The sequence below is a fragment of the Chelonia mydas genome, chromosome 7, assembly GCF_015237465.2.
Source record: "Chelonia mydas isolate rCheMyd1 chromosome 7, rCheMyd1.pri.v2, whole genome shotgun sequence".
In the NCBI taxonomy this organism is placed as follows: domain Eukaryota; kingdom Metazoa; phylum Chordata; order Testudines; family Cheloniidae; genus Chelonia; species Chelonia mydas.
Genome location: NC_057853.1, coordinates 82063693 through 82090080, shown reverse-complemented (window position 1 = coordinate 82090080; position 26388 = coordinate 82063693). Strand labels below are relative to the sequence as shown.

Here is a 26388-nt window from a genome sequence, read left to right as displayed (position 1 = left end):
AGCATAGTGTAATGAGTAACTACAGCTGGCTGAAAATTTTCCAGTGGAACGTTTTTCCATCAGAAAATGCTGATTCATCTAATCAAAATGTTCTGCTAAGTAACAGTGTGTCCTGCTCCTTTAAGGAGGCCTTGAGTCGGGCAGCCCTATCTAATTATCCCTGCCCCACTACACCTGTGTTGGGTGTGGGATTTAAAAGGGGCCAGAGTAGAAGCCAAGGAGACTCTAGCTAGGTGGGACCAGATGTTCAACACAGGACATAAGCCTGACAAGCTGCAGCTGGGCTGAGGAAACAACTGTCGGTGCATGCTGTGGGGAGCAGGACTAGCTCCTGCATGGAGGAAAGGAACTGAAACCAGCTCTGAGAAGGAGGACTGGAGGTCTCCTGACTCAAGTACGGGGGAGATGCACTAAACTGGGGCTGGGACCTGGAGGGAAAGAGTGTAAGGACTAAGTAAATTAAACCTCAGAAGGGGAGAGTTTTAATTACCATTGGACTGTGAGATGGAGTCTTGTGAGAGAGGGAAACTGAGGCAAGATGCTGCAGTGTCACCTCTGGCCAGAAGGGGGCATGTGGGAGGCAGCCTGTGGGAATGTGTTGGTTTAGAAGAATTTTTGTTTAGAAAAAAGTATCAGAACATTCCGTTCTGGAACCATTAAAAGGAAAAAAAAAAGTTGAAATGACCTTTTCATTTTTAAATGTTGTTACCCATTATAATATAAAATAAAGACAACATTGAAATGAACTGTTTTTATTGTAATGAAATGGTTTGTTTTCAATGATTTTTTTCCCCCAAAAAATCATTTTGTGGGAAATGTCAAAATTTGATGTTTCATTCCTATTTGGAATTAAAACAAATTTCAAAAACATGGAATTTCCCATGAAATGGAAATTCTGGTTCCCACACAGCTCTGAGAGTAACTGTGGGGCTTGTTGGATTTGCCCTACATGCCACTAGCCCTGAATGATTTGGGGGAGAGCTGTGTTCAATTGGTTAACAAGGGACCCAACGCACCGATTGTATTCGGCCACCTTTCTGCTCATGGGAATCCCATTAAAGGGTAAGATTGCTTCACAACACCACACTTCATGTATATTGCTTTTTAAAAAAAATAAAAGCAATGAGATGTTTTGTGTATTCTCCCCCCCCCGGGACCCCCTCCCAGCCATGGCCTCAAAGGAGTCCTGAGAACTGTATATCTTAAAATTGATTTAATATGTCAAGTTTTTTAAATGTATTGGCTGCCCTCTGTGCAGATGACTTTAAACACAGATCCCTTTTAAATTTAAATAGTTTAGGATACAAGATTTGCTTGATCCGTGGCTGTGCCTTTCTCTTTCTTTAGAACATAGAGTCCCAGCTGTTGCTGCTGCTATTGTCATGAGCATATATGTGCAGGGACAACATATGTCTTGACATCATCACTGTAGAATTTTAAACGTAGTGCTTGCTCTCTGATTACATGTCCTTTTATGCTCGTTGGGCAAACTGACCCCAATTGTTCACAACAACCACTGGAATTTTTCTCCTGTAAAATTCCCTTCACTGAACTAGTGGCAACTACTGTAATAATGCTACTTTGTTTGTTTAGGCCCTGGCCTTGCAAGCATGCAGACCCATGCTTAACTTCAAACACATGTTTGTACAGCACCTAGCACACTGGGATCCTGGTCCATGACCTGTATTTATTTCCCCATTTTTGTTTATTTAGCATCCAACGTGTGCTAGTGGCTTCTCAAACACAGGGTCAAGATTCCTGCTCTAAGGACCTACAGTCCAGATATAATGGGCAGACAAGAGATGGGACTCAGCTAAAGCAAAGGATTGAGGAAGTGGTAATTCTCCCCTCTCCCCACACCACCACTTCTCTCTTAGTGTTTAAGTGTTTGTTTTTCTCTATTCTTTTCCCCTCCCCCCTTCCTTACTGATTATCCAGAGGCTGGTGTTGTAACATGATCTTGTGCAGATCCTCTCCCAATTCCTGACCAGGGATCTGGAACAAGTGAAGAAGAAGGCTGTCCCTCTTTTTAAAAAACACAAATGATCCCAAGTTTCATACTGGACCCATTGTATATGGGGTTAGGACTTGGGTAGTCCTTTGCATTGCTTATTGGATGTCCAAAGCTGATCAGACAAGGCAATGGAAATAACGCAGCGTCTGAGACTCATCTTGGGCAAGCACCCGAAGGCTCCGACGTTCATGCAGACTATCAAAATCTCCTCTTGAACCTGAAGAATTAAACAGAAACAAGAATAGCTTTTCTTTTGATTGGAAGGACAGAGCCAGGAATGTAGTGAAAAGCTACCCAATGGCCTTCAAATCTCAACAAAGGCTGAAGTTTCAGGTGTTCTGTTTTTAATCCACATTGATTTGCCCCATTCCTCATCACAGTCTGAGAGTATGACATCACCACCGCTTCTGAGAAGTGAATTGTAGTCTCACCTGAGAGTATCATAAATGAAAGAATTGAGGAAGGAATGAGGCTGAGGAGGAAGGGAAAATAATATTTTATACATAAATCTTGGTAAATTGTAATGACGGGAAAGGAAACATGGGGAAAAAATGACTGGACAGCTTAATGGGACCTCAGCAACTGATCAGGAATGTTTGCATGAGTGTGTTTGTTGTGGCTGTTAACTACTGAACATCTAATAAGTTGCAAAATAGTTTGTTTCATGGTAGGTATTTTGTTTTTCATTTTGTATCTATCCTCCTTTGAGCAAATGAGGTGTAAGTTTTGGTCTGACTGTTCTAAGTAGCCCCTTCTTCCCTTCCTCTTACTACCCCCAATTTCTAAAAGGTTTCAACAAGCAGGTGATTAGCCGCAGCGTGCCCACAGTGCTACTATCTCAGGCAAAGTGTCAGTTTCATTAGCTTGAACAGCTAGTGGGCCTTGGAAAGGTCTGTAGCAGAAAAGTGCCTCTCCCTGAGAGTTAAGTGAGCTTTGTGCAAAATCAGCAAGGACAGTCTCTCTCTTGATTTGGATGAAGAGAAAAATGGGTCGAAAGCTTTTGCAGTTGAGACTGCTTAGAGCGACCTGTGCTTCTGGAGCACCCTTTGGGGTTTTATGAGATTTGCCCTTTCAGCCCCCTGCTCCACAGTTGCGGGAATGGACAATAGCCACACCGGTTGTTTATTGCAAACACCAGAACTGGAACTGGAGTAGTTAGAGATGGAAAAGAATGATGAAATCCGTGGAGTTCATCCCACTGCATCATCTGCATGTGTCTGGTTCATATACCGATACTGAAATGGATTTTAGATGGAGTCTGGGTATTTGGGGTGGGCAGGGAGGAACAGAAATTTGGAAGGGCTTTAAAATATAGCTTGATTTCTGATATTTGTGAATGTCCAGCTTTTAAATCAGTAAGCTTTTTTACTGAACTTGCTGTGTTTAGCTTTTGCATCCAGAATTCTTCACAGGGGAAAGCACAACTTAAGGAAAATAGAGGAGGCTTTTCTTTTTGCTGGGAGAGGGGAAATGTTAAATGTTTGGGCCGAAACAACAGAAAGATGTACTCCAGGCTAGTGTTTCTCAATGTCTGGTGCCAGTCCCTGAGATCTCCCTGACACAGTTTAGGACGGCAGCAAGCTGGCCCCTGGTATCGAAAAGGTTGAGGAACACTGCTCTAGGCAAGCGCAGGGCAAATTCACCCCACACAGTGCTGTCAATGCACAGCAATCCTGGCCTGCAGCTCCCTGCTGCTCTTCCAGTGCTGCACCTCAGGCCAGTAACCTACAGACTACAATCCTGAGCGATTAGTGATCTGACTCGTGCATTTGAAACTAAGACGACATTCTTATTCAGTACATAAAAAGTGAAGCTGCTGCCTCTGAATCAAGTCTCCTCTGGGGATGCCTTTGAAAGTTGCAAAATAAATTGTTGTGAGTAGCCAAAATTTCCCAGCCTGGAAAGCTTCCGTGCAGGATATGTGAATGTACAAATACACTGCCACAGGGTGGCAGATTCTTGGCCAATATATGAGTATTCAGGGCTCCTCTTTGAGTCATTCTGATGATCGCTGCTGGAAAGCAGCATGAAAGTGCAGCGTAATTACTGATGAGTCACACTAGCAGGTGGATCTTGTTAGGTCCCACCAGGGTATAAGAGGAAAGGCTGTAGGGTCTGGAACAGAGAAGTCCTGCAGGGAAAACGCTAGGAACAGCTAAGTATAGGGAAGAAATTAGGCTGAAGTCTGTGTGACCTAGTGGATAGGACACTGGACTGGGACTTGAAATTGGAGTCACGGTTGTGCCTCCATTTCCCCAGCTGTGAAAGGGGATGATGATACTGACCTCTTTTTTTTGTAAAACAATTTGAGCGCTGTGGGGAATTGTGGGTGCACACAGAGCCCAGGCATGGGTGGTGGGGGGAGTGAAGGACAGTGGTATGGAGGCACATGGCGCAGACAGAGTGGCAGAGGAGTGAATGGGGAGGGGCCGCAGGAAAGTCCCAGAGGGATAGGAGAGTGACCCACAGGGAGCTTATGCGGAGGGGTGGAGGGAATGGAGGGATGCAAAAAGCTGATGGTGTGTGCAATTAGCTTGGTCTACACACGCAACCAAGTGTGTGACACTGTAGTGAAGCCAAAGCCCAGGAAGAGGTGAGTTTGGACTACATGCAGTGTGTGTAAGTATCCAGTTCAGAGCAGGAGGGGGAATCCATGTCCTTAAAAACTGCTGTTCAGGTCGGGTTGGATCCTGCTGTCTGTGAGGTAAATAATGAAACTCCCATTGACTTTTATCAGAGCAGATTTAAGCTCTAAGAGCCTGGAGAGTCTCCCATTGACTTCAGCAGCCTTTGGATCTGGATCAGGCCTCAGATGCCTAGCCTTTCCTGAAGCGGTTTGCACCTCATGGGCACTGTGCTGCTGCCATATTTGTGTGTTTTAAATACAGCCCCCTCTGCTGAGTAGAGTCCGCCTGCCATTCAAAACACAAACCAACTCAAACCGCACACACTGACTTCATGTGTGTGTTCATCTTCTGTGTTGCCTGAAGGAAATGTTTGCCTTCCGGAGAGAGTGTGGCCCCCCAAGTGGAGGGTGATTGCTAATGACAGTGGAATTAGATGGTAATTAGCAAATCAACTGCAGAGACACTGTGCAGGCAACTTTGGACTTTACCCAAGGAATTGATCTCCTTTCCCTCTGTGTATTGTGTTTGTGTTCACAGCATACACACAAAGACAGAGATGAAAAACAGGAATACTCTTGCTGGAAGGTTGTAACATGACACACTTATTTCTTAGAATTCAAAATCGCACAAGAACCCGCAAGCAGAGAGGGAAAACTGGCTGCTCTCTAGGCTGTGAGGCACAACTCACCCCACCTGGCATGAAGAGGGTTCTTTACAGACTGACTCTGCAGGGGCCCTATAGCCTGCAAGCAGGACCAGGACTGTCCCACTCCCCTTGTCTCCCCCCCACCCCGACTCCCCCGCCCCTGACCTCTGCTCTCACAGTGATAGTTTATGATTCCAGCAGTCCTCAATACACCACATACTGGGGCAGGGTTGCTCTTTTTTCGTGGGGGGTGTGTGTGTGTACTTACAGTGCCTGACACGGTGCAGCTCAGACCCCTGAGTGGGGTCTCTAGCCGCTACCACAGTACAAATAATAAATAGCAGTAATAATATCCAATATGGCTGAATGGATGCCTATTAGCAGCCCCTAGCCCAGCAAGGAGGTGGATCTTTCTTACCTCCCTCAGTCTTGCATTGTAAATGGGAGGTGGGGTGGGGTGGGGTGGGGTGGAGGGAAGGAGATGAATGTTACATTTGGCAACTGAGTGTTACAGGAAAAATGGCTTTCTGTACAGACACTGTGCTTCTCAGTGTTAGTACAGTGTTGCAGTCGATTGCATGCCCATCACTGAAGCAGGAGGTCATACACTGCAGATTATACTGAGGACACCCTTTTTTTCCCCTTTCTCTTCTGCCAAGATGGGCAGGGAAAAAGTGCAAATGTATGTTTTCCCCCTGCCCACTTTAGTGCACTGGTCAGAAGTAGGGTGACCACGTTTCCCTATGCTGAATGTGGGACACCTGGTAAAATTAATCGTATTCGAGTGAGTTCAGTGGCAATGAATCAGAACTATGCAGTACAAATGTTCAAATTAACACCAAGTTGACTGAGCCCCTGTTAAAAAGAATCCAGCTACACAGTATTTCTTTTTATTTGCCACCTTATATTTAAGGCTTTTAGGGATCACACTGGGAGGGGTGACAAAAACACACTACCATACACCTCTCTCATACGGGGAGGCAGGGGGTGACCAACTGACCCGACCCTCCCTACCCGGCCCTCTCCACCCTCCATGACTGGCTGGGCCCCTGGGACAAACCCGCCTCTCCTGGTACCTGCCACCGTGCCTTCCCAAGTCAACACGTTGGGCGGGGGGCGGCATGCCAGGTCACATGACCCCTCCCGAGATTTCTGCCAGGGTTCACACCAGAATGTGGCCAGCAACAGCCTTTCGGCACTGTGTGGAAGGGAAGGGAAGAGCTTCGAGCCACAGCAGCGGCAGGAGGAGGGACGACCTCGCCTGTGTCTTTGCAGAACTCATCTCTTTCCCCCCCCCGACCCTCTCCTGTGGCTTGAAGCAGCTTGTCCTTTCCTGCCTGCACAGTGTAGAAAGGCAGCTAACACCTCCAGGCTGCTGCTGGCCACCAACATACATTCTTGTCGCTCGGCTACAGCGTGGGCAGGAAGGGGTTAAGCCCTAAACCCTAAGGATGCATTGTGTACCAGGGCCCAGGGAACCTGACTGTAGGGGCTTCAGCAAACCGGGCCAGAGAGGTGGGTCAGCAGAGGAGGGTGCCTAGAGAACAGAGCAGCCCTGTGCTCCCTGGGGCAGGAGCCAGGGGGTGGTGGTGAAGAGGGTGTTATGCTCCTGCCCAGGGGGCTGCTGTGGAGCCTGCAGGGTTGGGGCGTGAACAGGCTAGAAATTGCTTCCCCCCCCCCCACACACTCCAGAGCTTAGCTGAGGGGCAAAGAGGCTTCCCCGGGCCAGCCCTGAGTGCGCCAAAGCCCCGCACAGCGCTGGGCTCCTCCTGGCCAGTGCCCTGGGCCGGAGGATTTTGGGCTTTCCTGGGGCATTGGCTCAGCGAGAGGCAGTGGGAGAAGGAAGGAGCCTGCTGGCCAGGCTGTCCGTGAGCTGAGCGCTCCGACCAGGGGCTGGTTCTCTGCTCAGCGCTGGGAGCGGGACGCGCCTTGCTGGGGCGGGATATGGTGAAGTAGAGAGGTTGGGGGTGAAGGGGCAAAGCAGAGAGAGGACAGTGAGAGGGGAAACACGTAAAGGGCCAACTGGTGGGCAGCACAGGCAACACACAACCTGCTGGCTCCTGCCCGCACTCACCAAGGGGAGCAGCCGGCCCTGCATGTTGAAGATTTGCCCTGCCACCAGCTTTGCACACCCTCCCCCATCGTCGGGCACTGGATTCCCCCCCCCCGCCCCGCCCAACTGCTGGTGGGTGGGCGGCTGGTGAGCAGGGATCCGGCCGGCAGCAGAGCCCACCAGTACTGATGTGTGTGTGTTTGTGTGGAGGGGGGAGAGGGGGAGAAGACAGAAAATACGGGACAATTTACCCGTTTTTAAGAAAAGTCAGGACACCTGCAGGAGGGCTTTAATATGGGACTGTCCCTTTAAAAATGGGCCATCTGGTCACCCTAGTCAGGAGGGAAGGAGAGGGAGTTGATTTCATGGAAGGTTTTCAAATGTGCTTTTTCTCCTATGATGCATGGGCCTATCTGTCATAGCTACTTGCTCTGACTCTGTTTGGGATATAGATCTTGGGGGTGTGTTTTATTGTGAGATTTAAGGGTAGATTGCTGCGGCTCTGTTTTGCCAGATACAGTTCAGGAGGGGACTTATTGCAGTATCACCCCCTGGATCAGCTATTCTTTCCCTCCTTTCTTCCCTAGTCATCAGCCATGTTGTGATAATTTTAGAAGCGGGTGTATCTTGGCCATTCAGCCCATGGGGTAACCCAGAGGATCCCAATTCTTCTGTGAAATTGCTTGCCTTGTCTTGCTATCCAAGGGAGAGAGATGTTGTGGTGAAGGGTACATAGATGGGAGACGAGACTCTGTATATTAAGCATCCCCCAGCCCCGCCGTGGCGTTCACAAAAAAATTGTTGTATTCTTGCCTCCCAAAACACACTGGCCATATTCATGCTCCCTTCTCTCGCATCCCTGTGCCTTGCAGCTCCACCAAATGTCTACAGATATGTTGGCCCGTATTTATTTAACAAGGGAAGTTTTGTTTTTGTTTTTTTGTTTCCCCCCCACCACCATCATGGGGTTGGAGGTGGGGGGTGGAGAAATAGGGCAAAATTCTTCACTGGGAACAAATCTCATTTTCAAGAGTCCTGACAAAATGAGCCATAAAATTACAATATTTCAAAGCACTCTGTAATTCCAGTGCAGATGGCTCTTCATCATGGAATCTGAAAGCTCAGAAAATCTAAAACTCATTAGATTAAAATAAACCACCTACTGCGAGGAAGAAAAGCTTATTTATCAATATCAATTTACTTCTGATTACCTCGCTCTGCGATCTGTTATTTTCAGGAATTATGATTTGTGCATTGCTCATGCCAATGTAATTTTTTTTAAACTTTGGTTTACTTTTCTGTAAAATGTATTTATTTTAAACACCTAGCTAGAAACTAGTGGTAGATTCCTGAGCAGGAGGAGCTACTGGCAAATTGTGACAAAAAGTGAACCATTTGTGTTGCAAAAGAGCCACAAGTTATTGGAGGAAAGGGGGGAGGAAAGTGTGAGTGTGAGTAAGAGCTAGGGCTCTGATGCAACAGTAGTATAATGGGGCAAGGATTTGATCAGGGAGCTGTGAAAGATACATAGTAGAGATGTGAGAAACATTCCATTCATAGAATTGGTCTTGGTTGGAGCTGGACCTGCATTTATGCAGCAGCAGTGGTTTGTACAAACTTTGCACAAGTTTCTTGTCAAGTTGAATCCAAATGTGTTTGCAGTCTGTAGATACTAGCGAATGTTTGCAAGCTGCAATTTGCTGGTGCTTTTTGGAACACAGCTTGCATTCACAATTAGAGGTCACATGGGGAAACTGGTGTCTTTCAGTCGGACCACTTCTTGGCTCTGTCAAAGCTGACAGGTTCTGTCCCACATGTTCTCGCCATGAGGTTAATTCAAAGACTAACAGTTTTAAAAAAAAAGGAGAACTTGTGGCACCTTAGAGACTAACCAATTTATTTGAGCATAAGCTTTCGTGAGCTACGGCTCACAATTCCCAGCTGGACTTGGTCATGGTTGCATGGTTTTAGTATGCACAAATCTCTGAATTGAGATTCATTATGAGGCCATGTCTACACTGCATAACTATGCTGGCATAGAGTATGTCTACATTGCAGCGGCGGCAGCAGCAGAGCCGTGGCATGTATGTATGTAGCATCCTACGTCAATGGAAGGGTTCTCTCCGTCAGTGTAGGTAATCCACCTCTCTGAGGGCTGGTAGCTAGGTCCATAGAAGAATTCTGCTGCCAACCTCGCTGCATTTATAGTGGGGGTTAGGTTGACCTAACTAAGTTGTGTACACAGCATAAAATTGTTCACAGCCTTCAGCAATGTAGTGAGGTCATCTAAGTTTTAGGTGTAGACTAGGCCTTTGATGCAGCCTGTGCCAACATAAAGAGGAGTTCTGCCGATGTAGCTACACTACTTCCCTAGGCAATGTTAGCTATGCCAACAAAAGCACTCTTCTGTTGGCATAGGTGTGCCTATGCTGGGGTTTTGCTAGCATAGCAATTCAGCTGGGCCTGCGTCTGCTAGCCAACACAGCTATGCTGGCATAAGTTTGTAGTGTAGACATAGCCTGAGGTGCCGTGGGATCACTTGGGATCCAAATTTAGCTCTGCCCTGATTAAACCTGGCAGTATCTTAAGTATTTGTCTTAATGCACTTGATGATTTCCCAGTGATCATCGAGCTCTGGACAAACATTAACTTAGTCAAATGTCCATAGAATTGATAGAGATCAAGGGACATCCTTCATTTATGTCTGAAAGAGGTGCTTGAAGTTCAGAACTGGAATCTGATTTGAATCCAAACTTCTCCCAAGTTTGAAGATGTTGAGGTTAATTGTTTTGGCTCAAACCCATTATAGAGAAGCTTGAGTAGCAAGGTAGATTCAAAGTTTGGGGACCAGAGTGAGGGGCTTGTCCTCTCTAAGAGAAGACAGGAGAATAGTACATGCGTACTGAAGATCAGAATTTGGCCTTAAGTGTTTAAATATGGGTTAGAAAGTGTTGAGAAGCCCAATTTAAAGTTGTCTTTTGTCTGTCCATGAGTCCCATGCCGTGGTTCTGTATGTGGCTATCTAATAACAGAGTTTTACAAAAGAAGTTCTCCTCTCATAGCCTACTGATGTTTTTGTATGTGTGGGGGGGGTTTTTTTGGTTCATTTGTTTTTTTTTAAAATCCCTGCTTCATACCATGATTCCCCTGTGGATATTTTGTTGTTGTCATTGCTTATGTGTTTCCCCATTTAGGGGTCTTTCTGTCTACATTTTAAAGACCATAGTCATGTTGAAGTCTCCATGGGTTAGGAAGAGAGACGTGTGTTTTCCACTCCCTTTGTTCCTGAATAATTGGGAGCAGAAGGAAGAGAGAGAGCCAGGTGTGATGGGAAAATCATTGTAATGGTGGCAGTCAGAATGCTACCGCAGAAGAAGCCTCTTTGACAGGTGGATGAATGCCACATGCGTGCACGTGCGCACACACTCATACACACACACACAGAGATCCCTATTGGGTTGCCAGTGATCTTTTTTATCTTTTCTAAAAGAAGCAAATACCATTAGTGGATAGCCCCAGCTGTTGTTTTCCAGCTGCAATTATTCTGTGAATGTGGGGAGGGGGAAAGGGCATGGGGCGGAGGCTCGTTAATTGCTTGATGTGTGTCTAGAGAGGTGGTTTGGGGAAGGGGGCTGAGATGGGCTGTGTAGTGAGCAGTTCCTCACACAAAAGCCGTTTGGGAGACACTTTTGATTTATACTTTCATTTCTTCTTTATGCTCTTGGAACAGCATGCAGCAAATAGAAAGACTGACACTGTAAATTAAAGACACAAATATTGTGGTGGTGTTTGGGAAAGAGAAGACCAGGTGGGGGAAAGGGAGGAGGGGATTGTAGGTTTGGGATTATAAAAATGCCAGCAGCAGCCCAAATGTTTCTGCATGGCTGCCAACAGGGCACAGGCAATGCAGAAGCTGCTGCTGTTCTGACGGAGGCAATTAAGGGTACTTTGTATGTATAACAACTCCTTTCGCACGGAAGTGTCCCAACAGTGCATTTAAAATAACCAATACAGGTGCACAGCCCTATAAACTGCCACTTCCCAGCCTGATAACAATACACAGAACATCAAATCCAGACGTGGCGTAAGCGGGTGCATCAAGTCCATAATTCTTCTAGATGAAACGCTGGCAGCTTCTCCACCACTTGTTGCCAATTTCACCTTGATTAATTTACAGTGAGGGCATGGAATGAGGAACTGGAGCATGCGCCTCCTGGGGTGACTGCAACTTAACATAACAGAGTGAAGACTGAGTCCCTTGAAAGAGCATTTTTATCATTGCAGTCTCTGCCCCATAACAACAGGCTTCTGAACCAAAGGCAGAGGTGACCTATAGTGATTTCTAGGGAGGAACTGAGCCATAAACGCAGAAGATGTACTACTACTAATTGCAGCCCCACTCCTGCAGTCTGGTCCATGTGGGCAGAAAGTCAGTGCAGCTCTACACTGTGTGAATGCAGATCTGATTAAAGGATTGGGGCCTGTTAACTAAAGTGCTACCCCCACTTCTAGCCAAGGTCATCAGGGTGTTTCATATGTCACAGTAAAACACTCACATTTCTCTATGAAAATATGCGGCACAGAGTCACCACTGTAGACCTAGGAAAGACTAAAAGGAAAAAAGGCTATGTGTAAGGGGCCAATATTGTCTCACTAAAAGTCCCTGTGGGAGCACAGATGAACATGTGTAGCGAAATGGGTGTCACTGGGGAGCGAGTTGTACATCTTCGAAGCACACCATAGTTGGGTGGTCAGAGCACCAAAGTCTGAGCAGAAGTTTCAAGTAATATGCTGAGCAGGTGTGTCTGTGTCACCCTTTAGTGGCTGGATAGCTTAGCGGCTCGAGGCTGCTACTGCCCCTAAGCTAATAGAGCTTGTTATTTAACTTAAACAGTAGCACCTCATGCTTTAGATCCAGAGGTCCCAGGTTCAGTTCCCTCAGGTGACCCATCCTGAGCCCTTATTAGATTTATATATAAAATAAACTATATTTCTACAGTGAATCCTTTTAGCAAAGAATCTCTTTCAGGGACAAGGCACAATTAAATATTCTCTCCAATGCAAAATTTTAAAGTTCTCCCTTGACATTCCGAAATCCACAATATCAAAACAAAACCATCTCTGGAAACCAGTGTGGAGAAATGCAATATTAATGAAGACAGACAATCAAAATGGCATTTCAAGCAATTACTTATGTAATGAAAAAGTGACTTAGAATATACAACATTCAGATTATCATTCAATTTAAAAGGGAGGCTGTCAACTGTCTTTATTTCTAAATAATTTGAATGGTTTTTCCACTGCCAGTTGTTTTAGAAACACAGTCTGAGAAGCTGGAAAATAACATTTCACCCTCTCTGGCTTGTGGTGGCCCCAGGTCAAAACCACAAATGCAGTTTTCTCCTCTCGTGAGTCTCATGCAGCAGACAGCAGCAGAACGGGATGTTTTGTTGATGTCTCCGTTTGGGCCACAGCAGCATCCTCTCTGGTGCCAGCAAAACGTGCGCCACTCTGGAATTCGGGTTACTTGATTGTGTGCTGGAAGGGGACACTCGTACTTCGGTTATGATGTGTCACCCACAATGGCAATGCTTTAAAGGGGACCTGCAATGGAAGAAAATGGGTTTGTGGGCTTTTGGGATTTTCCTCAGCCCCATAACGTACAGCCTGATAGGTTGTGGGGGGAGGGAGGGAGTAAGAAGGCAATAAGAGGGGCTTGTGACAGAGTGCTGGGCAACAGCAGCTGAGCCAGCACTCTGGTCACTGCAGCGCTAATTAATCACTGCAGAGCAGATCTCACTGTGAGCTGTGCTTAACTGATGGGTGAGGAGAACTAAGTGGCTAATTAAGCCATCAGGCAGATGGTACAAAAGGCACAGGAAGGAAGTGGAATGGGAAGAAGCAGATTGCTTTCCCCTGCTTGTCTCAGGAGCTGAGGACTCCCGGGGGCTGTAGGTATAAAGCTCTATAGCGTACCAGGGTCATGGGAATCCACACGGTAAACAAACTGCATGGGGTGTTTTACCAGCAAAAAGGTCTCTGAGCTGTGTGTGTGGACTTGAGCAGAGGCAGGAGTGAGCAGGCCCTGCCACATGGTTTAAGACTTGTGTGTCGTGGGGTGGTTTGTTGTAGGTCTTGTCTAGCTTGTTTTTTCTGGTTGACTCCATGGGGGCTGAACTGGTAAGAAATACCATGTAAGTGAAACCTGATGAATTGAGAGAAGGAATTTATTTATATTCGAACACTTCAGACTTTTGTTAATATCTATAACTCAGATGAATGAAACATTTGGGGAAAATACTAGTTTATTTAAGATTCAACATCCCTACTCCTTCAGTTAAAGGCTGAGAACTCTCAATTCACATCTGAGACCTTCACCGAGGTTCATGATTTCAAAAGGTTACATTTTAGAAAATAAAAAAGGCAGAATTTACCACAGTTTTTTCCTGAAGAAACCTTTCAGATTTACTTTAAATATCATAACTAAGCACCAATCCCCCCTCCCCCCCCAAACACACATGGATATATCAGTTTCTTTTTCTTTGCAAATCACCTTTAAATATTTCTTAATGATGAAGGAGTTCGGAGATCAAGAGGGCTTCTCCACCAAGAGTATAACAACGTTAATTTTAAGTTCATTCTGACACCTCCCTTACATAAAATAAATAAATAAAATCTAGTTAGTGATTACTGTGAAGAAATATTTGCCTTGTTACCATCAACATAAAATGATCTCCCAACACCGGGCATCTGCCCCCTTATTGCAGAGGTAAGTTTAGAATTGAGATTTATCCCCACAAGGAACGAACAAGGCTAGGAGCACACTACCATTATGTCGGTATAACTTGCGTCACTCAGGGGGGTGAATAAGTCTGAGCAGTGTAAGTTACGCTGACCTAAGCACCGGCGTGGACAGCGCTATGGTGGTGAGAGAGCTTCTATCACTGTCCTAGCAACTGCCGCGTGCAGTGGCTGGAGTCATTAAGTCGACAGGAGAGCTCTCTCCTGTCAGTTTACAGCGTCTACATTAGCAGCTCTACAGAACCACAGCTGCGCTGCTGTAAGCTCTGTCGCGTCGCCATAGCCTGAGTGGGCCACCCTAGAGAATGTCTAAGGGCTTGATCCCAGTCGGGGCAGTGAAGTTAACAGAGGTCTTTCCATTGACTTTGATGGGATTTGGATCAGGCCCTAATTCTCTTGGGTCATCTGGTCTGGTGCCCAGGAGCCAGTGCAGTGTTGCTGCCTATAGAATATCCTTGAGTGGTCTAGTTTTATGAATCAGATAATGGTGTATCCATCACTTCCCTTGGAGGGGAGCTATTCCACTCATTTGTCTGATAGGGAGCACTTCCAGTTCTAATAGTGGTGAGTTGGCCTCACAAGTTTTGGCTTTTCAGATTAGGTTGGATCCTGTAGCAAACTATCTGGACCCTTTTAGTTCTGTTCTGGTGGGCTGGAAATTTCCAAACAATAGCCTCCCAATGGTTTCTCAGCTTCCGTTCCCAGCTGGACAGGTGAATGAAAAATGGGAAAATCAATAAATGAACGCTTACATACCTTTCCATTTTTAAATTAATGTTGGTGCCCAAACCTTCCTTACTACTGGGCGCAAACCATCTCTTGCTCATTTTCATTGTGTTATTTCTAGTCTCCTTTGGTCTCTGTTGTGATGCAACTTTAGAGAAGGAGAAGGGAGGATGCTCTTTGGCTGAGGGTGTGTGAATATTATCCTGGAAACTTTCATCACAGATGAGGGAAAAGAGCATAAAGATTGCTCCACAATCAAGAGAGAACCCCGAGTATGTTCATAACTCTGACTGCTTACAACCTGGGTTGAAGGTGCTGACCATGGAGCTGTTCCTGGCTGACCTTTAGCAGGACCACAACAGAAGGCCCTCTTATTGCATTGTGATCACACTTTGCCCTCCCCTTCCCCCTCACCGCCCCTGAGTTAGAAGCCTTGCTGGATTCCACGTGAGTTCACCTCCTCCTTGGTCACAGCAGCAGGTTTGAAAAAGCAGCAATACTGGGGGAAAGGATTCAGATGTACAGGATTAGTGAGAGTGGGGGAATTTGCACCTTGCATTCCCTGGCTCTTCCATTCCTAAAGGCCACGCATGATGAGAAGAGGAAGTTCTTTGTTCTGTGGTGGGCTAAATAGATGAGCAATAGCAGTGGAAGTTGCTCAGTGAATTTGATCCTGCAAGACGCCGAGCACTTTGGTGGCAATTGAGAAAGGAGCACATAAACACATGCTTAACTTTTATGCACACGAGCAGCCTTTGGGAAGTGAGGCATGTGCTTAAGTGAGTTCTTGTACCATGCAGGATTGACTTAAATGACTTGTTGTGTAGGAAATCTTCCCAGAATTCAAGTAGGATGGAGACTTTTAGGGCCCTCACAGCTTGAGGCACAAGTTATGTCAATTTTGGCAAGATGGTGGAACCCACACCACCACCCCCCATAGCAAGTAACTTAGTGATGATAATATAGATTCATTTGCACATACACTGAGCTGTCGTTATGAGGTGAGGTGGCACAAACCAAATGCTGATATACAGTCCTGGAGTGAGGGGTGGGGGAGAGAGAGCGCCTCTATATGATAAGAGGTGCCATCTTACAGATAAGTCATTAAAGTAAGGTCCTGTTTGTGGTGGTTGCAGTCCAAGTGGGAGTTCCCCATATCAAAGCACTTCATCCAGGATCCACTGCTTTATTAATCAACCCCCTGAGCACAACAGGTGTTACACGAAATGAAGTTTAGCGCATTTTAGTAGCTGTATACATGCTTTTGTGTCAAGCTCCAATTATTGGACCAGATCCTCTGCTAGCAGAAGCCAGTGTAGCTCTGTTGAAGACAGTGGGGAATGCTGATTTACAACAGCTGAGGATCTTGGCCTTAATTTTACAGCATCAGAAATGTGGTCAGTGATTTACAGATAGTCCCCATATCTGACTGATCTATCCCCAACCACTTAGACTAAGGCCCCCAGTCCCTCTGAGGAGAATCCTACCCATGCTGAATCAGCGGGACTCCATGGAGGCTTGAGTCTGCCTGATCAGATTGTTTGCAGGATGTAAGATACAAGACAAGACACAACAAGAGATCATAACAAAGGAAGGAGTGCTCACGTGGGATGGAGATGAGAATGGTTACAAATAAGATCACTTGATTGTTACATGTACATTTTGTTTTTTTTCTGTTTAAATGTCTATACATACACACATACTCTCTGTGTGTGCATAATACCTGCATAATGTATACTTGCCTCCAGGACAGTATATATTTTACCATCAATTGTATAATTTGATTTTATTTTGATTCCATTTTAAAATACAAATTTTCTGTGGTTTGGAGGTTTTTGAGTTTTTTTTCTCCTTGTCTTTTTTATTTAATCATCCAAAAACAATGTAAGCATCTGACTGTTCTAACCATTTCTGTTTGCATTTTTAATTCTGTGGCTTCATTGTAAGAAGCCATGTGCTCTGTTAATACTAGCCTGGGAAATTCTAGAAGCTAAGTGGGGTGCTAGAGTGCTTATTTGCATGCTAATGTATTCAATGTTCTTCCAGCTCATAACTATTTCACAGCAGTGCTGGTGTTTGAGAGCTTTGGATGTGCTCATGTGTTTTCAGTTATTTTCTACATTGTACTTCTAAATTCCTAGTGAATTTTTAGTGATTCCAGTCCTGATCTCCCACGCGGTTCTGCCAGTACAACTTGATAATTCACTGCTATACCAATCCTGGGTTCCCATACCACACTGCCAACACAACTTTAATCCTGACCTCCAGCATTTCACTGCTATCCCAATCATCTCCCTCCTAACAACATCTCAGCCCAGACATGCAGCACCCCTGCTGCGCCAGTCCAGAGTCTGGAGAGCTGTCTTCTGAGTAGACACTGCTGATCATGCTGAACTGTGTCATGATTCTTATGATCCGAGTAAACATCCACTGGAGACTAAGAATAAAACATTGCTCTTGTTTTGATTTGTGACATGAGCAGTCATTTGACCCTGGTTTCCAGCTACAATGGGACAAATTCATCCCTGGTGTAACTCCATTGACTTCATGGAATTAAATTAGGGATGACTCTGACCCAATTATTTTAACCCTTTGATTCCCACACCTGGTTTGTATGTCGATGTGCGAGGCGGGGGAGGAATGAGGTCTGCCATAGACACAGTTATATGGCATACAGTCATAAGACTACATACCTGTAATACTTCTAGACGTACCCTGATTGGATCAAGACAATTAAGAGTAGTAAAGACATTCTTTTTGTCCTAATGCTATTCAAATGCAGATTGTCAACTGAAATTTGGAATTTGAAAAGTAATGGCTTGTCAATCACAGTGGAATTTTGTAAAGAATGCAGGTTTTGGACTACCTGGAGCAGGAAGGTGCTAATCGCTCTCTTTGGCTCTAGCAAGCCTGTCTCTGGAATACAGGGTTTTGTTCAGGTCACCTCAGTAAACGCTAGAGAGATTCCAATAATTATTATGAATAACTAATGAAGCAAGGTTAAAAGAGCTAAATATAGTTTGGGATACTGAAGGGAGACATGATGACTGTATGTGAAGAATTTAAAACCAAAGAAGGAGAGGAGTGGTTTAGAATAATCCAAAGGGCTATAAATAGGAGTAATGAAATTTAAAATGGGCAAACGAAAATTGTCTGGGCATCAGGAAAGATTTTCCTAACAGCGAGATATCAGATTGGGGGCGGGGGTTGGGGAGAGAGAATCTCCCAAAGGAAATAGCTAAAGTCCCATCTCTTGGGACATGTACAGTTGCTTTTAATGAAATATTAAACTGTAGGGTCCAATCCTGCATAGCCAGAGTTATGGACTAGATAATCTGATGTAGGTCTCTTGTATCTCTAATTTCCATGAAGCTGTGTAATTTAGCATTATGGACCTGATCAGTACTTACTGTGGCTTATAGATATCTCTGTTCACATCATCTGAATGCCCACCAAGAGGCATCCTTCTGCTTTCTGTGCCCAAACAACATGTCACCACGCAATGCCAGCTTTAACCAGTTTCTTGGGTGAGGTTGGTGATGGCTGCTGGCTGGGCAGCAGTAACTGTCACATGGTATTTTTTCATGGACTGACTGTATTTCTCTCTCTGTCTCCCCATACTTGTTGCATGAGGTGAAGGCTGAGGCTTTCAGGGGTTTCCCATCTCCTAATAGAATGACCCTGGTTTATCTCCTTCAGCCAATATGTTTTGGACTTGCTGCCTGGGTGTGTGATAATTGTGTTTGCCATGTCATTGCTGTAACCCATGTTGGGAAGGGATTTTGCCCCCCACCTTAGCTGCACAAGTGTGCTTTGGGGGAAAGATGTCACCCACAGAATTGACGAACCTGAAATATTAAATTTGCCTCTCCTCTTCTTTGTCAGCAACCATGAAGTGTCGCTTTGCTCCCAGCAACTTTCTGCACTCCCTCTTGGTCTTGGAGCTCATCTGTTTGGGTAAGTAAAGTTTCTCTCTGTTCAGTTATCCTTTCCTTTTCCCTGACCCATATTTCTATTTCAAGCTTTGTGGTAGCACTGAAACAGCTTAACAGTTGCATGTCTGGGGGTTTATCTCTGGGGGTACAAAGGCTTCATCTTTCTACTGAGTACGTGCTCTCTCTAGCCAGCTATACTGTGATTGAAACTATTGTTAGATAGATGCCTTTGAGAAAAGTCACAGAAGAAACCAGCCACCACTCCAGAAAATGGGGGCTGGGCAGTACGTAGATGCTAAGCGCTGTGGGGCAGGGACTGTCTTATGTATTTATATGCATAGTATGATGGGGCCCGGCTCTGTGATTGGGGTCCCTAGGCACTACCATAGGAATATAATTGTTATATTGGTGGAGATCAGTTCTGATTGAGTCTGTCAGTTGTTGATAGTTGATGCTTATCTGCCAACAGGGTCTGCTGTCACAGTAGTCCTAAAAGAGAATCAGGACCTCAGTTTCACACTGTGATATGTTAGATTGAGAGAAGGAAATATGTTCCCTTATGTTCCCTTCTCAGTGTCACACTGTGATATGTTAGATTGAGAGAAGGAAATATGTTCCCTTATGAAAATAAGACCTACTTAGAAACTACATGCAGTGTGTACCTTGTTTGTTGCTTATTGTTCTGCTGGAAGGTTTTGGATGAGGGGTCAAAATCCTTGCAGACTTTCACGCATTACAGATGCACGGAGCCCTGAGCAGATGCAAAATTTGTATCCACATCCGATCCGCAAAAATGGTCCATGGCTATAAAGGGGCTACCCGCGGATTTGCAGGGTTCTACAGGTACGTGCCAAACCAGCTGGCAGCTCCTGGGGGCAGTTTTTTGTACCAGTGTTGGTAGTGGGTGTTTTCTGTCTGTTCATGCACTATGGACCAACTACATCCCAAATACTGTATGCTATTCTGTCACAGCCTCCCGCTGACCAGTTTTCAGATTTAGAGGGCAGCACTAAGGATATGTCTGCACACGGATAAACAACCTGCGGCTGGCCTGTCTGCTGACTCTGGCTCGTGGGGCTGAAAAATTGCCGTGTGGCTGTTTGGGCTCAGGCTGGAGTCTGAGCTCAGAGATCCTACCAGGGTGGAGGGGCCCAGAGCTCAGGCTCCAGCAATTTTTAGACCCTGTGAGCCCGAGTTTACTGTGGGGCTTTAACGCCTAAATGGCACTTGAAAGAATGTAGGTTAAATCCTTCATCATCTGGCATGTGGCAGGGTGTTAAATGTATTATACCCATTGCCTGCCAGCGTGAGGCATGATGCAAGACAATCAGCTGAGCTGTTGAACATGGCCTTTCATGCTTAAGGAGGGAACTTTGGCTAGGGTGGTGAGAGCTCCCCCATAGATTTCAGTCTGTTTTACCCAGGGGCTGTCGTGCTTCAGCGGGCACACCCTCACTCCGGAGTGGTTCTCCTTGGACACGCCACACACGTTTGGAAGCCAGAGTGTGCTGGCAGCAGAACTCAGGCTGGATGCAGAGCACCTGAGGATCTGTCCCGCTGACTTAATCTTTTGTGAAACAAACTTGCAAGCGGTTTTACATCTCTAACATTCAACAAACCAAAGTGCTGAGACAAATAAGCGAGGTGACACCTTGCCACAGGGTGATTGGCCCTTTTAAGAGGGAGCAGGGCCTACTGCCCTTGTGGTTCATCCTGACTGTCCCCCAACTAGGCTGACGAGAGGGCACCTAGGTTCTGTTGGAGGAGACTAGGAGAGTCCGAGTCCGAGAGGAGTCCGAGGTAGGAGAGACCTGTCTGAGTGCAGACCTAGAGAATCAGGAAGTGGTAGGTGAGAGCTGCTGCCATAGGAAAGGACAGAAGAGCAGCAGAGAGCTGTCAAGAGGTGCTTGGGAGAAAGCTCCAAGGGACCCGAGAGAGGATTTCTGATGAGACCTGGAAAAGAGCTGCTGTTTGCAACTGACCAAACTTGGAACCTGACAAGCAGCAGGCTTGGGCAGTGGCCCTCTGGGAAAAGGGAAGATTCAGCTTGGCCAGGAGAAGCTGAGCCCAGAAGCAAGAGGGTTGTTGCTGGAGGATGGATCCCCAGTGCAGGCACAGAAATGACAGGCAGGGAGGCCAGGGTAGTGCAACACTGCAGGAGGGGGAGCCCTCTGGGCGAAGACCTAAGTGGGGACCTGCAGGAAGAGCCTGGGAACAAGAGCTTGGTCTACGAGGGATGTTCCCTGAGCCAGGGTTGGAGACTCAGGCCGGGAGGCCTGGGGAGTGGAGCACTAGGGAGAGCTCATTGCAGGGAGGTAGTGGTAGAAGAGTCAGGCGATTGGTCCCTCTCAGCAGGAAGCCTGGAGCGTGGGGCCCGGGAACAAAGTACTGCTATTGACTCTTGGATGGGCGATTTGGAGGCCATGACTGGGGCGAGGAATGGAAAATCTGCCATGTTTGTGTCTGCTTACTGTGGGAGTTGGAGAGTGGTTTTACTATAAGGGAATTACTGCACTCATGTATCTGAATAAATTATGCCCAGAAGCAGGCTTTGTATCAAACACAGAGAGACTATGTTCCTTCTGTGGACAGACAAAAAGGGAAACTGAGGCTGGGTGCACATGTCATTCTGCAGCCTGCCTCTAGAGGGTGCCCCCAGCAGGGCTGCCCTCCTTAAGGACCCAGACTATAAGATCATGTCCCTCTGATTGCTGCCTTGTTTTTCTCCTGCACTTCATCTCCAGCATGATTTTAGTAGCTCCTCGCCTCACGATTTCCTAGAGTTGGGATTAAAGGGATTACAAACTTTCGGATTGTGCACAGCATGAGTTCTAGCTCTCCATTCTCAAAAGAGTGCCCACTAAAAGCTTCTGAGACCTGAAGGAGCAGTGAGACAAGGAATGTGGAGGAGGAGGCTCAAGAAATACAGGAACTGCTCCCCTACCTCAACCAATTTGAGGAATCTGGAGGTGCACCTCTGGGAGCCTCTCGTTCTGTCCAGTAGAGGGCAGTGGTTCACACACCTAGACCTAGAGGGACTGGGCTTTCTCTGGTCCTCTCTTTAATCCCAATGCAGCCAGTTGTGCTAGAACTGTTATCAGTATGATAAGTATCCCTTTAGCCTTGTGTCTCTCAAAAGTTAATATCACTGACTGTGTAGTACATATCTAATACTAAAGCAATATTATCAGGACGGAGGGGCGGCAATACCATTGGCACTGATCACTAAATTGCCTTTCATTTCAGCGTATAGTCTCTGAACATCACATCTTCTACCTTCCTGAATAGCCACATGATCTACCTGCGTGCTCCTGCACCGCAGGGTTTGTTAACAATACTGTAAGAAACACATCTCAAAAGGGAGCACGCACAATGTGGGAGATTCCCCCATCACCTCCCCCCCCACAAATTAAATTCAAGACCATTAATGCTCCCCCACCCTGCTTTTTCGGAAGGGGGCTGGTGGGAGTGGAGGATGATTTAAGTGAGGGAAGGGACGTCTAGCTGAAGCCAGCAGTGGTGGAAATCTCTAACATACTCAAGTAGGAAGGTTAGCTCAAAATTTTCAAATGTGGATACCTAAATACAGGCACTTACCCCTATATGTAAAGACTTAAATATGTGGCATGATTACCAGAGGTGCCCAGCCCCCACAAATTGTCCTAGCAGACAAGCGTTCACATCACAAAAAGACGCTCCTAAAAGGACCAATAAACAGGTTTCCGCCCAGCAAAATTCTCAGCCCCCTTTCCCAGTTTCCTACTGTGACAACCGTCACCTTAATCGTAACTGGGAACCTCCAGAGAAACAAGCAGAACCCTCTACAGCCTGAAGTAACACACTAAGCCCCAGAGCTGGGACTGTAACAGACTCCTGTCCTCTGTGGATCAGACCCAGAGGGGAATGTGTGATGCCCAGTGAACATTAGCATGCCTGCTAACTTCTAGAAATTCCAGACTATCCCTTAGCAGGGCAGAAATGGGAGAGGTTTGGGGGTAGCATTGGCTTTCTCACTTCTGGTCCAGACTGAGAGTTTTTAGCCAGGAAGCCTTTCTTTAATGGTGTTACAAACGGTGTTGTCCCATCTAAACTAGGAAATAATTCATCTTCAACCCCAGTGGAGGAGGGGCTGGAGGAAATCACTCTCCAGTAACAACACTTGTTAGCAACAGAGGAGCATTTTCCTTGGGTAGATAGAGTCAAAAGCCTTTTCCAGTAAGAGGGGCACAGGGCCTCTCAGTTAGCCATTAGTTCTCATCTGTCCCTGATGATCTTGCGGTAGGTAAACACTGTGCTGAGGGAGTGTGGGTGGAAGGGAAAATACTGTTTCTTCCTTATGATGTTTCTTTGTCTGTACAGCAGGATTAAACGGTGAGTAAATAAAACTTAAAGGAAATTAAAACAAGCAGACAAAAGGCTAATATGTAAAGTGGAAGTCAACAGTAGCTACACAAGAGTGGGACCATTACCACTGCGCGTGGCAGCACTTTCTCCTCACTGTTTAAGTAGACTTCAGCAAGAAGATTATTAAACTAATTGTTTAATATATTCCATGCAGTAACATCCATTCCTTAACTGTGAAACAGCTTTATAATCCCAACGGGATATTTACAGGTTGATATAAACCTCACAGCAAGTAAAGGAGACTGCTCTGCTGTGGACCCCCCTGAAATCCTCCTCTCGCCTGCTAGGCTAATGACGTTAGCAGCAGTTTGGCTCATTTCTCACATGCACAAGAACGGTTAGTGATAAAGTGTCGACAAGATCAGCAGCCGCCCTCTAAAATACCCACCTGGCAAAACTCCCACGTGGCAAGGTAACAATGTAACACAATGCAGATCCCAGGCAACGTGAGAAGGCTCCCAAGCGTCACACCAAGTCTTAGCTTTTCAAGCGAGTTATTTTTGTCTGTACTTAAACAGGGCCCATGTGGTAGCCATAAAAGCAGAGTGGTAGTGTCCAACATTTTGGGAACGCTGATGTGTCGTCAATGCTGGGGATATAGGAGAAGCAGCTCCCTTTCCTCCCTAGTGTAGTGTTGTGTCTGGAGGCTCAGTGGCTCTAATGTTGCTGCCTAGAATAAGCTTGTTGTGATCTCTGTATCGTCATGTCAGGCATGGGTGCTGGAACTAGGGGTGCCGAAGGTGCTCCTGCACCCCCTGGCTTGTAGTGGTTTCCATTATATACAGCGTTTACAGTTTGGTTCAATGGCTCTCAGCACCCCCACAATACAAATTGTCCCAGCACCTCTGTTGTCATGAACCTGCTGCAAATGGTACAGGGTCATGTCAGACTCAGATAAGTTTCAAATGGCTGCTTATCTGTTGTAAAAGCGTATCGTGCCACCCCAGAAAAATTGGGATTGGTGCAGGAATAATTGGTGGGGTGGAAACTCTTTGTATGCGGGTTTGTTTGCCTGTATGTGACTCTGAGAAACAACAGCAAGCATGTCTCCCTTTGATAACACTGCACACTTAAAGTAACTGTTGTTTCCCCACTAAGACATAGTAGCAAAAATATGAGCTACATACTTGGCCCAGATTAAGTCCCTTTTGTGCCACTCCAGTGAGGATTTAAAGCTGACCTAAAGGGAAAGACCAGGTTTCCCTCAGGAGCATAAAGCCTGCATAGTTGCCTGACACCTGCTTCCTTTCACATTGGGGACAGGCAAGGGCATGGCCAGGGAAGGGAGAAGGGATGGTCAGGAGTGCAGTCCCTGCCAGCCATCCCTGCTAAGTAGAATGCTCCCTAGATCAGGGGTTCTCAGTCTTTTTCTTTCTGAGGCCTCCAACATGCTAGAAAAACTCCACAGCCCACCCATGGCACAACAATTGTTTTTCTGCCTATAAAAACCAGGGCCGACGTTACGGGGTAGCAAGCAGGGCAATTGTCGGTGGCCCCATGCCACAGAGGGACCCACGAAGTTAAATTCATCAGGCTTTGGCTTCAGCCCCTGGTGGTGGGGCTTGGGGCCCTGGGCTTCTGCTCCACAAGCAGGGCTTCGACTTTCCACCCTGGGCCCCAGCATGTCTAACGCTGGCCCTGCTTGGCAGACCCCCGGAAACGTGCTCACAGCCGTCCAGAGGCCTGGGAACCCTGGTTGAGAACTGCTGCCCTAGATGGCTCTAACATGCCCGGGGGCCTGTTTATCTTCTGGCTGGCCCCAGTATTTAGGGGAATGGAAAGGTGCTTTACAGCCACCTTTGTTGCCTTCTCCTGAGCGCTGTGCCTACCATGAGCAGCTGAGAATCGAGCCTATATGTATATATTTAAATTGATTCCAAATGGTTTCCGGATGACTCCTGTTCCTCAGGCTCTGTATCTCTGACCTACATTTATTTGTATTCCAAATCCACCTCCGCCCCTCCCAGCACTTCTTTTTCCTTCTCATCTGAATTTTGACAGCCCATCTTCTTGGGGACAGCCATCATGTCAGAGACACAACTCGCTCTTTACACTGGGATGCACAGAAGAAGAGAGAAGTCATGTTTCAGGACCCCACCTCCTTGCCCCTGTCCTGTCTATCCCAGGTGCCTATCCCTGGGGTATCTAAGCACCATAGCTGGATCACGGATGGTCTGTGAGCTGACAGATCAAATACATCAAACATCCTGATACAGCTGGTTTAGAAGCTGTAACCATGATTTCTAATGTACTGTATAATATAAATAAGGCATCATGAGAATCAAGACAAATCTGCTCTACAAAGCCAAGGCCGCTCAGTCTTTAGAAAAAACTGCCCACTAGGGGCTTGAAATGAAATGCCTGTTATTCAGAGGTCTGCTTTGTATGTGGCAGGTGATCTCAGAAAGCTGCTGCCCAGCAGGGCGTGCAGAGACTTTAGTGGTCAATTATCAGCAAGTACTTTCAACTACTATTTTAAAAAATTGCCTGGCCACAGAGAAGGTCTTTTTGGTCTTGTGAATTTTATCTTCCACCTCGTAACCTCCCACTCTGGAACACCAATCAGTGCGCGCTGACTTCCAACCCTCCGGAAGAGTAATTAGCATTGAATGAACCATTTTGTCTGTGTGTGTTGTTATTTTTCCAGGTGCTTAGTACTGGAATCCTCAAGGCACTTCACAAGTACTGATCCTGTAACCCTCCCTATGCTCCTGTGAGGTAGCCATGGGAAAAGCATTATCCCTATTTTAGGGAGAGGGTAAGTGACACAGGAGGTGTCTGTGGAAGCCCAGATGAGTGAGTACGTAGGTTTCCCAACTCCATTCCTGTATGCTAAATGCTTGATGCCCCTTAGGTTACTTTTGTTTCCATATTTCTAGAGGGTGAATTTTGGCACTTTGGAAAGTGTGCATCCAAAAGCACCAGCTAGGACCAGGCACATCAAAGCTTCCAACACAGATCGCTGAGCTGCTGGAACAATTTTTGTACCAGGGGTGCTGAGAGCCTTTGAACTAAACTGTAAACCCTGTATATAATGCAAACTACTTCAAGCACCTGTAAGCACCTATAAGATCTCTGCCCCTTCACTTCATTGAAGCCCTTGGCTGGGAGCCTTTCCCAAGCTGTCTGTCTGTCATGCTCACTTGTGCGGGGATGTCAGACACCTGGGAATAGACTGAAAG

At 46.3% G+C, this 26388-nt stretch overlaps 1 protein-coding gene across 2 annotated transcripts in view; it reads left to right on the top strand.

Moving 5' to 3' along the window:
• CDH23 (cadherin related 23) overlaps positions 1-26388 on the top strand; it is a 514496-nt gene that overhangs the window by 7055 nt on the left and 481053 nt on the right. Inside the window, exons 1-2 of one of the 2 annotated variants that reach the window (XM_043551833.1) lie at positions 106-394; positions 18753-18824. In XM_043551833.1, coding sequence (XP_043407768.1) covers positions 307-394; positions 18753-18824 — 160 coding nt within the window. In that variant the 5' untranslated portion in view covers positions 106-306. Of the gene's footprint in view, positions 1-105; positions 395-18752; positions 18825-26388 lie in introns of those variants that run through there. The other variant, XM_037904844.2, reaches the window with a different exon arrangement.